This window comes from Rhinoderma darwinii, chromosome 7 (assembly GCF_050947455.1).
Source record: "Rhinoderma darwinii isolate aRhiDar2 chromosome 7, aRhiDar2.hap1, whole genome shotgun sequence".
Lineage (NCBI taxonomy): Eukaryota > Metazoa > Chordata > Amphibia > Anura > Rhinodermatidae > Rhinoderma > Rhinoderma darwinii.
This window is the reverse complement of record NC_134693.1, coordinates 116671889-116684659: the sequence shown is the minus strand read 5'-3', so window position 1 is coordinate 116684659 and position 12771 is coordinate 116671889. Positions and strand designations below refer to the sequence as shown.

At 40.5% G+C, this 12771-nt stretch overlaps 1 protein-coding gene across 1 annotated transcript in view; it reads left to right on the top strand.

The window, feature by feature from the left end:
* Positions 1–12771, top strand: part of FGD3 (FYVE, RhoGEF and PH domain containing 3) — a 188569-nt gene that overhangs the window by 130698 nt on the left and 45100 nt on the right. Inside the window, exons 5-9 of the mRNA XM_075833882.1 lie at positions 3319–3408; positions 4261–4397; positions 6408–6564; positions 8892–9030; positions 9282–9340. Of these exons, the coding sequence (XP_075689997.1) occupies positions 3319–3408; positions 4261–4397; positions 6408–6564; positions 8892–9030; positions 9282–9340 (582 nt within the window). The remainder of the gene's footprint in view (positions 1–3318; positions 3409–4260; positions 4398–6407; positions 6565–8891; positions 9031–9281; positions 9341–12771) is intronic.

Sequence of the window (12771 nt, the reverse complement as noted above, 5' to 3'; positions counted from 1 at the left end):
ATGGAACTCCACTAGAAAGTTGACAGGTGGAATCTCATTGGTTGCTATAGGTAACACCACTTTTTGTTTGCATTGGTCTTTATAAATACATCCTGTTGTATATGTCCTGAGACTTCTCTATTAGCGGGTCTGACAGTCCATACTAACATGCACAACTAATATGTGGGTCGATCCACTTTGTAGCAGACATTTGCGGTCTTTGTCAACTGCTCAATTTGACGTGGTTTTAGTGAATGGTTTTTTCTATTTTCTAAGCCACTGTAATAACTTCTAAACTTTTTCCATTTTGGCTTATTTTTTGGTATTTAGTTCCTCTTTAATGTAATCTTAGACTAAAATACAAACCACACTTTGCAATTTTCTTTCTTAATATTTCCTTTTGTCTTCACTTCCACCTTCACTGAACTGTCTTATACTGCCTTTCCATATACTTACTGTTGGGTCTAATGCACACGGCGGAGCTGTACATGCAGAGGCTATACAGCAGTGAATGGGTGCCATACGTCTCCTTAGTGTAGTGCTGAGCAGCCCCCGTGTGCTACTGTATAGGCTGCATTGGGTGCAAAACATGCACAGCTTCTGGGGTAGAATACCTCCTTACATACAGAACCGATGGACGATGCCACAATTTTTGTACTAAATCAGACAGAGGCAGTGAGACACACACATGCTGCAGCAGCTTCCTGGTAAGATTTCTGTGTCACCCCAGTGCTGTATTCTCAGCTACACTGCTCATTGCTGTATAATCTCCTTCATGCTACTGCAGCTTCTATATATGTGATAGAAGAGGATAATCTGCTCTCCTATCTCCATCTATGTGTGCAGCGTATAGAAGACATGACAGCCATTAGGCTCTGCCCACTAGCTCAAAGACAACTAAGAATTAGAGAGAGCGCCTGCAGAGGGGAAAACTGCTAAATAATGCAAAATAATGGTCAGATATATTGTTGTTATATGTAGCACAAATAACAGCTTATTTTGAAAAGTAACCTTAAAGGTTAGGTACACTTTAGCCCCTTCACGCACCGGGATGTGCCGGTACGTCCTGGTTGGGGGGGGGGGGGTGAAGTATGGAGCGGGCTCACACGCTGAGTGTATTACAGCTGACACCCTGCCATGAACAGTGATTTCGTTGTTCCTGGTCATTTAACCACTTAGATGCTGCTGTTGTAGGGAGTAACAGAAACCTGTAAAAATGAAAATGGACTGCAATACATTAGTATTGCAGTGTATTGAAAAAGCGATGTAACGATCGCTGATTCAAATCCCTTAAGAGGACAAATGAATAATAATTAAAGTTTTTTCAATTTTTTCCCTAAAGAAATGTTAAAAAAAATAAAAGTTAACATAACTGGTATCGTCGCGTCCGTAAAAGTTCAAACTATTACAATATAGCGTTATTTAACCTTCTTGGTGAAAGCTGTAAAAAATTTAAAATGCCCAAATGAATGTGTTTTGGTCACCTTAGCTACCCGAAAAAAAAAAAAGGAATAAAAAGTGATCAAAAAGTTGCATGTACCTCAAAATGTTACCAATATAAACTACAGCTAGCCCTGCAAAAAATAAACCCTCACACCACCCAATCGACAAAATAAAAAAGCTATGACTCTCATAATGTGGCGACACAAAACAATTTTTTTTTAACAAATCATTTTTTATTTCTAAGAGTGGTAAATCATAAAAAAATATATAAATTTGGTATTGCCATATTCGTATCAACCCATTTTGAAAAAATACAAAAATATATAATTTTTGGAGGGCGAGGAGGAAAAAAACATCCTATTCACTTGAATAGGAGCGGAGCTGCAGTACTGCAACTCTGCCTCTATTCCGTGACCGCAGCCTTCTGCAGCCGGAGCATGTGCGGGGACCGGGTGTCGGACCCCCACCGATCATATACTGATGACCTATCCTGTGAATAGGTCAAACTACTTTTCGTTTGTGTTGACAAAAAAAGGGGCATGGCCTTCCAGCCACAAACCAATTTACGGGCAGGGTCCTCTCTCTTCTTCTGTACCAGTCTGTCATTCCGTAAGCTCATGTTTATTGTACTTTTTTTTATTGTCCCATGTAATTTACTTTAAATCCTTTTTCCTATGTACAGCACCCTTGAATAAATGGCGCTTTAAAATAAATAGTAATAAAAAATAGAGATTTTTAGAAAATAATAATCTGTTCTTTTAGATTTTATTTTATTCTGAAGCGACCATTTAAGATGTTTTATATTTATTTGAAACTGAGTAAACAATGTAAGAACGGTTTCTTTAAGGCGGGATTCACACGACCGGGTCGTTCCCGAGCCCGAGTGTCGGCCGGTAAAATCGCCCATTTTGCCCGGCCGGTTTGCATTAAGTTTTGCATCCGTGCCGGGCCGGGCAGATCTGGACAGTGACATCAGCGGCAACTCCTGAAGATATGGACAGAGACATCAAGCGCTCTGTCCAGGAGCGGAATCCCCGAAAACACGGGGATTCCGCTCCTTCAAGGAGCTAAAGTGCGGCTAGCACACAGCAGAGCGGGGAGATGCCTCCCCGCTCTGCTATAGTGGCGTCGCTACAGTAGTAGCAGCCGCAGCAGCTGCTAGCGGCGCCATCGAAGGTGTCGCCGGGCCAGGGCGCTTTTAACAAGCAGGGGAAGGGAGCCAGCGCAGTGCTCCCTTCCACCTGCTGTACACGCCGGCCCTGCCACACAGTGTACAGCGATGCCATTCGTCCGAATGGCATCAACTCCTCCTCCTCACATGCACTCTGCGCTGTGAGGAGGAGGAGATAGAGCGCAAGCGCCGGAAAACCCGGCCATCACTCGGGACACATCCCGGTGATGGCCGTGTATTACCCGGCCCCATAGACTTCTATGGGAGCCGGGCGGCCGGGTACCCGGCCGAAGATAGAGCATGTCCTATTTTTTGACGGCCGGTTTTCCCGGCCGTCAAAAAATCCGTCGTGTGAATAGCCCCATTAGGGGTCTATTATTCCTAATGCAGCCGGGTGCCGGCCGATTTATGAACGGCGGGCACCCGGCCGGGAAAACCTGCCGTGTGAATGAGGCCTAACTTTATCGGATTGCGGCTTCCATTACAATCTCCACGGGCATATTTTTTGACACTCTATGTGTTTCTTATGTTGATTATCTTTCATTTGCAATCAGTCGTGACCAAAAATGATTCAGAGAAATGCTAGAAGTGCCTTTGTTTAGATCTATGCATAATCACATCCTTGTGAATCTAATACGCCCGTGACAATTTATTCCAGGAGCTTTCAACAAGTCTGGAAAAATATTAAATGTGGTTAATTTTTTTTTCTCCAAATTCTCCTACAGTGCACAGAACCACAAAAGCTATTTAACATTGCCAATGAGCTGCTCCACACGGAGGAAGCCTATGTCAAGAGGCTACATCTGCTCGATCAGGTGCGCTACAATGTATTTTTTGATATTTCACCATAACTAATATTACAGAGTCGGCAAGTACTTGAATTTTGTTTTACAAATAGAGAAAAACTTTCTCCTGCAGAGTTGTGGGTGACGGTCTCCTCAGACATTTCTGAAGAAACTGCCCAAAAACATATGCACTGTATAGCCAACATAGCATATAAAAGGATAACTATCGAGTCCGTAGGATATTACCGCAGGTTCCTTTTAAATTCCATAACATGAGGGTTAGCAGAGGGAATATTAGTTCATGAACAAGAAAAAGATGCTGTAATTGATGAAATTATTTAGGTTTGAGCAACACATAGTCACCAGTCTTCCTGCCATATGCCATATGGACCAGTGATGGACATGATTTGCTTTAAATATCTGCTGGGACTCCCACCCTGTTTTTCCCTGTTTTCAGCGGAGAGGTGCGTGCAATATGTGGTCACTCTACATTTGATCTGGAAAAAGTTGTGAACACTCAATAAGTTTTTAAAAAATATCTTCTATAGACTATAATAAAAATCAATTGCTCATTTGCCACCTGTCTGCAGCAACCACAGGACATTTTTTGTCTCTTGAATGGAGTTGAGACACATCTGAGGCCTCTATAAATTGTTAAGGTGGCACGATCACAGCAGCAGAAGATGAGTATACTGATTTTGTAGGCGGTAGTAAGCGGTAGTAAACTTTCTACCTGTAGCCATTGGGTGAGGACAGGGCTGCATATTCCCTGGTATAAAAAGGCAAGTTGAAGGACATAGTGCGACTTCTTTAAACTAATACCAAATGGGTTCTCTAGTAGTTACCCAGGAGATGTATTGATGCAATATTGTCTCGTTCTAGGTATTCTGTACAAAATTAGCCGAGGCTGGAATTCCACCAGAAGTGACCACTGGAATTTTTTCTAATATTTCTTCCATCTACTGCTTTCATTGCCAGTTCCTTTTGCCAGAACTTAAGACGCGCATAACCCAAGAGTGGTGAGTTGCATATCACATCAACTACAGATTGAATTGATTATAAATAATAGGTTATAATTGTTAATTGGAAAGACCACTAAATCTAAAAATGTTTTACCGGGTCCTGGTAAAAATATTTACCAGGACATAAGTTGAAATGCTGATTTGCTGCAGATCGCTAACAGGGTGTGAACTACCCTCAAGCTGCCTCACAGTGATTGGTCAGCATCAAAGACAGGGAAGCTAGCTCCACCCTGTTGGCTGACTACAGAAAATTAGCATATTGGGTACCAACACAACAGTGGGCCATATCTCAGGAACAGGGGGATCCGGGAAAAAAAAGGAAAAACGGCACTGGAATCAGGGAGACAGCATTATTCAGGTCAGACAACCAGTTCAACATGTATGACCTAGTGACAGGTCCTCTTTAACCCCTTGGTGCATGCCACATACTATTACGTTCCTGTCGCCAAGGGGAAGTATGGAGCGTGCTCACGGGCTGAGTGCGCTCCATACTCGGTGGGTGACGGCTGTATTACACAGCCGACCCCTCACTCATTGTTAGAATCAGGGGGGCCATCCTCAAACACACCATCGTACCCCCCCCCCCCGTGGCGCGATCAACCGTTTACAATGGTTGTTATGGCAGCCTGGGGGCCTAATAATGGCCCCCATCTTTGCCATCTTTGTACTCCTTTGAAGCTGTCCATATCACGATATACTGCAATACATTAGTATTCCCATTTTCCCCCTAAAGTAATGTTAAATTGTTAAAATAAAAGTTAACATAACTGGTATCGCCGCGTCCGTAAAAGTCCGAACTATCACAATATAACGTTTAAAAGAAAATATTATAAAACATTCAAATTGCTGTTTTTTGGTCACCTTAGCTCTCCAAAACAATGAAATAAAAAGTTATCAAAAAGTCACATGTACCCTAAAATGGTATCGGTAAAAACTACAGCTCATCTCGCAAAAATGTAGCCCTCACATCGCTAAATTGACGAAAAATGTTTAAAGTTATGGGTCTCGTAACATGGTGATATAAAACATATTTTTTATTTAGCAAATACATTTATTTTTTTAAAAGTGGTAAAACATAAAACAAAACATTAATTTGTTATTGCCGTAATCGTACTAACCTGTAGAATAAGGTGAATATGTAATTTTACCGCCTGATGGACGCCATAAAAGCAAAACCCTCCAACAAAATGGTGTAATCGCTGTTTTTTTTCCCATTTCACCCCACAAATATTTTTTTTCACCTTCCCAGTACATTATGCGGTACAGTAAATGGTGCCATGACAAACTACAACTTGTCCCGGAAAAAACAAGACCTCATATGGCAATGTCGACAAAAAAACAAAAGTTATGGCTTTTGGAAGGCTGGGAGGAAAAAATGAAAATGGAAAAAATGACTGTGTCTCCAAGGGGTTAAAGAGGCTCTGTCACCAGATTATAAGTGGCCTATCTCCAACATAATCTGATCTGCGCTGTAATGTAGATAACAACCGTGTTTTTTATTTTGAAACGATCATTTTTGAGCAAGTTATGAACAATTTTAGATTTATGCTAATTACTTTCTTAATGCCTAACTGGGCGTTTTTTAACTTTTGACCAAGTGGGCGTTTTACAGAGGATTGTATGATGCTGACCAATCAGTGACCAATCGGCATCATACACTTCTCTCCATTCATCTCCATTTGTACTCAGCACAGCATGATCTAGCGAGATCTCGCTGTGCTGTCACATACACCCACATTAAATTTACTGAAGTGTCTTGAGATTGAATAGACCACCTACAGCCAAGACGCGATGTCTATTCACACTTCTGACACTACGGTAAAGTTTGTGTGGGACTTCTCGAGAGATTACGCTATGAATGACAGTACAGCATTCTGGCAGATGAGAATAATGGTAAGAAATTATTTAAATTCTGCAATTGAACCATAAATACAGTGAACGTGAACAAAATTAAAATCCACTGGGTTCCCTTATTTCATACATAACTGTTTTACAATGTATTTCCAGGAATACAAACCCACGGATTGGGGATATTCTCCAAAAGCTTGCTCCATTTCTGAAGATGTATGGGGAATATGTAAAGAACTTTGACAAAGCTATGGATATGGTGAATTCCTGGACCCAGAGGTCTCCTATTTTCAAGGAGGTCATTCAAACAATTCAGGTATAGCATGTATTAACTTCAGAAAAAAATTCTGCCAAAGAATGAAAATTAAAGAAGTTATCTTGCTAGGAATTGCTATCAATGTCCAATCGCGTGTAAGCCCCGCCCTTTTCTAGAACAAAGTGGCAGCTATGGTAAGAAAGCGTTGTGGCACTTAGTCTCATTTGACGGAGGTCGCAAAGTCAACATATTGTAGTCAATAGCCAACCAAAGGATAATCGAATTAGCCAATCGAAAAAAGCCAAGCAGAGTCAACATGAAACTAAGTAAAGTGGTGCTTTCCAAGTGCCGCTGACACATTTTTTCTAGTGATCGGCGACGGTCATATTGGTCAGACCCTCATTGATTGGATATTATTGGCCTATCTTAGCTAGTCAACCAGCTAAGCAAGCGGGATACAGATGGACATCGTACATACAGCAATTCTCTGTGCACGAAACCTCTACAGCGGCACGTGCAGTCTGTATGTGGATCTTGTAGGCACTCAGTAAGGCACCAAATTGTCCTCTAGAAGCAACACTTTCATGGAAGAGAGTACCACCGTAATGACATACCATACAACTCTACCTCCGTATACTGTAAAATCAGAGTCATGCGGAGGTGCAGCATTCTCAAAGTTGTGAATACTACACAGTTTTTGCCATGGTGTGGCTATGTGCTGCACCATACTGTAATATATGAACCTAGCCATAGTCCATATCATCCTAGATGACAGTCTTGCTATGGATTGAGGTAGTAAATGTTTAGTAATGGTCGAGATTCTTACTCCGTTCAAATATAATTGAAGTTTCATCATTTAGTAAAATGCAGCATAATTCCATAGCCTTTAAATAATCGTGTTTAGCTATTACATTTCCAGCAGCTGATAAATGATAAAGCGCTGCGATATCAGGTTGTGTTACTCCTGATGTAGCACTTATTAGAAGTCCCTCGTTATCCAAGGAAATGCAATCTGCCAGATAATTGTAAATGTGAACTAGTCCTCAACAATAGAGATGAATGTGTTGTGCCTTGGAGACAGTTCTCCATTGAATGTTCTATTGTTATAATATAGTGTAACATCACTACGTGGTTTTGCATTAATGCAGCACTTAGCGGTATAGAGGATTTCCATGTTCTAATTCTAGAGTCCATCATCCTGTCAAATGAGCTTCTGCTATAAATGCTTTTAACAATGTGAATACAAGTGGAAAATATTCAGGTGTTTCTGATATATTCCAGGCTTTGTGTCATTCTATTTGCTGTATGTGCTAATGTAAAAACTCTATTAAAAAAAAAAATATCTTTATACATGTATGAATTTCCGTAATATAAAATTATATTCTGAACTATAATGTAAAATGTCATAACAGGCAAAACAAGAAAAACACCCCCCATTATCCAGGACATTTGGCCGTACCACCTTTTGTTCTCATCTTCATACGATGGCATACTCCAACACATGCCATATTACAGAGGCATTTTCTGCTAGAATTATTGCCTCTATGAAGTAATGAAGTACAGCCCCCTTCCCAGGGACCAGATTGAAGCAGGGCATACAGAACTTTACCTGTGTGTAAAGTGTTGTATTCCTGTCTTATATAGGCCTCTAGCAGTACAATAGAGCTTTAATTAAATGCTCTGCCTTCTGCTGATTCTGTCCCAGTCTACACAGCTAAGTTAACAATTGAGCTGTAGAAAACCGGAACTGTCAGTCTATTATGAAGTGATAGAGTACAGCCCCAGAGACCAGAGCATGGCATGGGAGATGCATACAGAGCCTTATCTGTGTGTATAATGTTGCTATCTTGTCTCATCTAGGTCTCTAGCAGTATAATAGAGGATTCATTAAATCCCCTGCCCTCTGCTGACCCTGTCCCAGTCTACAAAGCAAAGCTGACAGTAAGCTACATAAAACAGGAAAAGTCAGTCTTTTTGACTGCTGTAGTGCCCAGTGTGAAAACGGGAATATTATATGTAAATAGAAACAAATCATAAAACAGCACCAACTTTAAAAAAAAAAAAGTTTATAATTAAAACCTAATTTTAAATATTTTTTTGGGGTTAAACATTCCCCTAATATAGTCCTATCTAGACCTAGGCCCTAATAGACCGAGGCCCTGTTAAAGGAATATAAACAAAAAAAGAATCTGTAATTGTGATGCTGTTTGTTTTGATATGGCAGCAAAACATCACTAGACAGTAGGACGTCACTTTTTTTAAAAAAAAGACCTTGTAGTCATGACTGAGAAAAATTGGACAGGATGACAACCCAACGGTAAGTCTGTGTTATGTTCTGCAATATCCTGATTTCCAAGTGACATCTGTCTAATGTTCATTCTTTACAGAAAGAGGACGTCTGTGGGAATCTGACATTACAGCATCACATGTTGGAGCCGGTCCAACGAATTCCACGCTATGAACTTCTTCTGAAAGATTATTTTAAGAAACTGCCTGAGGACTCGGCGGATAGAAAGGATGCAGAGAGTATGATATTTAATAACTTTGTCTTGTTAGATACCATTCCTGACACAATGATTCTACTGTTTCTTCATCATCATAAGATCTATTATATTTGATAATGATTGTTTGTGTTTGAATCACACAGTATACAATGAGCTCTATCTATCCTCTGACAATTGGTCACCTTAACATAACCTTGCAGTACACTATGATGAACTGCAGTCTGCACGCTGACTGAATGTTTAATATGTGTAATTGGATCATCCTTATTACAGAGTCCCTGGAGCTTATTTCCACCGCAGCAAATCACTCAAATGCAGCCATTCGAAAAATGGTAGGTAAAGATCAGTAGTATTGTTTAACTAAAAAAAAACAAACATGTTTTGCTGGCAACACATTCCCTTTAAAGAGGTTATCCTATGAATAATTTTTATACCAAAAGTTCTGAAATGCTGTTAATCGCTGTTTAAAAGTAATTTGCAGTGTTTCTACCATTAAATAAATATATAGATATATTTTTTTATAATGTTTTGCTTCCATGTGTCCCCCTTGGTGCTGTTGCTAATCTGTGCTGCTAGGGGAGGGGCTCTAAGCAGAATCAAACTCCCCCTCTGGCAACTGACGATCAGGGCCAGCCTTAGGGGTGTATGACCTGTGCAAGTGCACAGGTCGCTCCACCCTCCTAGCATGTAGGGGTGCCACTGGGCCTTTGCTCTGTCCTCTGCTCTTGGTTATGTAGGAAACAAGAGTCTGAGCCAAGGCAGCAAGAGAAGAGGAGGAGGCTCCACTCACAGCCCATCCCTGCAAGAAATGTGTGTATATGTGTCTGTGTGTGAAAATGTGTCTGTGTATATGCTCCAGTATGTGTGTGTGTGTATATGTGCTTGTGTGTGTGTGTGTGTGTATGTATGTATATATATATATATATATATATATATATATATATATATATATACATACATATATATATGCCTCTGTGTGTGTTTATATGTGCCAGTGTGGGTATAGTTATCAGAGTGTGTTATCTGTGATGTTACATAGGAGTGCAGGTAACAACTACTCCATGATCTGCACTGTGTATATATGTGCCTGTGTGGGTATGTATGTGAATGTGTTTTTGTGCTTTTATATACGTGCCTGTATGTATTTGTGTGTGTGTGTGTGTGTGTGTGTGTGTGTCTGTATACATGTATCTTTATGTCTATACAGTATATTTACCTTTATGTATGTGTATATTCCAGAATGTGCGTGTGTGTGTATATAGATTTGCCTGTTTGTCTAACTATCTGCCTCTATCTATGTGCAGTATATATGTTCCAGTATGTGCGTGTCTATATATGTGGTTCATTTTTGGTTTGTGGAAGGACCGCAATATAGAGTCCTGCACAGGGCGCCATCCAACCTAAGGTCGGCCCTGTTGACGATATAGTTCTTTCTTAAAGAGAACCTTTTACCTGCCCATACATGTGCAGCTGAGCGCAGCATGTAATAGTACAAACCCTGTCTCACTATAAAAAAAAATCCTATCTTTCACTGTTGTTTAGATATCGGTGCCGTTATATTTGGCGCCCGATATTTAAATAACCCCCTGAACTGTCAATGGGGCGTGTATTTGGCAAGGGGGTGTGTAACATCGCTGTGACACTGTCCAATCAGCTGCGGACAGTGTCACAGCAAGAGCTGGAAAGGCGTGGAGCGTGTTCGCACGTGCAGCTCAGCCGCCACCACGGAACAGAAGAGGAAAAGAAAAATGTGAATTCTTCTTCTGTTCCATGGTGGCGGGAGTTTCTTCTGCAGTGGCATCAGAGTTGTGTGCACTTGCGTGGAGGCACGTGCATGCTCTCACTCACTCTTCAGCTCTCGGCAGACAAGGACGACAAGACTGCATAGTCATCCTCGCGAGAGATCACACAGAGTACTAACTGTGGGGAAAGTGACAACATGCTGGACCACCAGCACTAAGCTCATTAGGTGGATGTGCACATTGCTACAATTTGAACACTAAGTGGCACCGTACTATCTACGTAAATGTCATAACTCTTGAATGGATAATTTTTGGAGCAGCATGTAAATGGCAAACATTGTTCATTTTTTATGATCTATACCTATAAATTTGATATTTACTGGTGAGACAACCGTTTTTATAAGAGACGGCAAGACATTTACAAGTAGGAAAAGCATACCCTCCGATATGGCAATTTACACATGCCATGTGTGAATGGGCAGGTTTCCAGCCTCTTGGGATAGTCGGACTGTCATAAAATATCTTCGTTGTTGAAATGGTGAGCAGTAAAACTCAAGGATAGGGATCATGGACATAGGTGTCACTTCTCCTATACCTAACACCCAAAGACCCCTCTTTGACGTGAGAAGACACTAGTAATATAAATGGGAAATGGTAGGTAGGGGGCCCTGGAACAGATTTTGCATTGTTACCCAAGTTCTTCAGGATACATTTCTGATAGGGATCCATTTAAAACCTACAAGAGAGTGAAGATGATGATAATTATTGACATATAATCCAAGGTACCTCAGCTTGTAGTTTTTGAGTCCTCTCTTACGCATGTTCTGATGGGAACCTTGACCCCAGTTATTAATGACTTCCTTGTTTGGTGACCACGATGTATATTTAGTAGACATAATAGATGGGGTGGTCACCAGTAGTTATCCTGTGCAGCATTATGGTACACCCATAATACAAAATAGGAAGTAGCAAAATAGTTGTTGGTAATTTTTGTATAAGCCAAAAGAGCAGGCTATTAAGATAGGGAGAAGAGAGGTCAGGTGAAAAACGGCATGTATGGTTGGAAGTGCTAAAAACTCAATTGGAGATATTTATGATGCCATTTGCACCAGTATTCTGGCCTAAAGATAGCTGCAAATTTATGTTTTGCGCAAAAATTAGCAACTTTTTACAATTTGCGTATGTTATACCGGATTTCATTTTGGGGTGCACGGACAGCCCAAGATGCAACATGTATGTTAGGAGGCATGCAGCTTTTAATAAATTTTGTCGTTCACTCCAACTTCTGTCTAAGACTGGTGTATAAAACGCCAGTCTTCGTAAATCACCTCTCCTGACATGTCTATTTTAGTAAATACTTTTATTCCCTATAAAATAATACTTCTGGAAATTGTTTTATAAATTCTTTATTTATGGACAAGAGACAAAAAGCCGCAAAATGGTGTCTGGCTCCTGCAACGGGAAAGTTAACATCACTAACATAACATGATGCAAAAAAAAGATACGGAAGAGTGAATATCATAAGCATGCGTATATAGTACAATCACAGTAGGCAAACATTACAGAGACCAGAGTGCCAAGTCTGGGTTCGTCACCAAGTTCAATTTTGAAATATACCTCCGAGAGAAGAAAGAGATAAAAAGAAAGAGGAAATATGAAGAGTTAAAAAATGGGGAAGCATGGTTGGAGTATGGAGCACCTTTCAGTGGGAGCAGAATAGCTGTAGGTAAATATGATCGTCGCTTTGAATCTAATAGGAAGTCCCGGTACTCCATCCAAGGAAGTCAAATCTAGTAAATTGTATCATGTGTGTCATAGAAAAAAAATATGTATGATATCACTAATTATAGAGAAACAGAGGGGGATTCCCTCTTCTTCCACAGCAGAGGAATACAAGCCCAAGCTGCCATTGTAACAATTCTGGAATTTTATATTTACGTATTTTCTTAGAACTCTGTGTTGTGCTGTTCTTCTATTATCCCTCCAAGAAATTTCTGAATACATTGACAACCGTTTGTTAC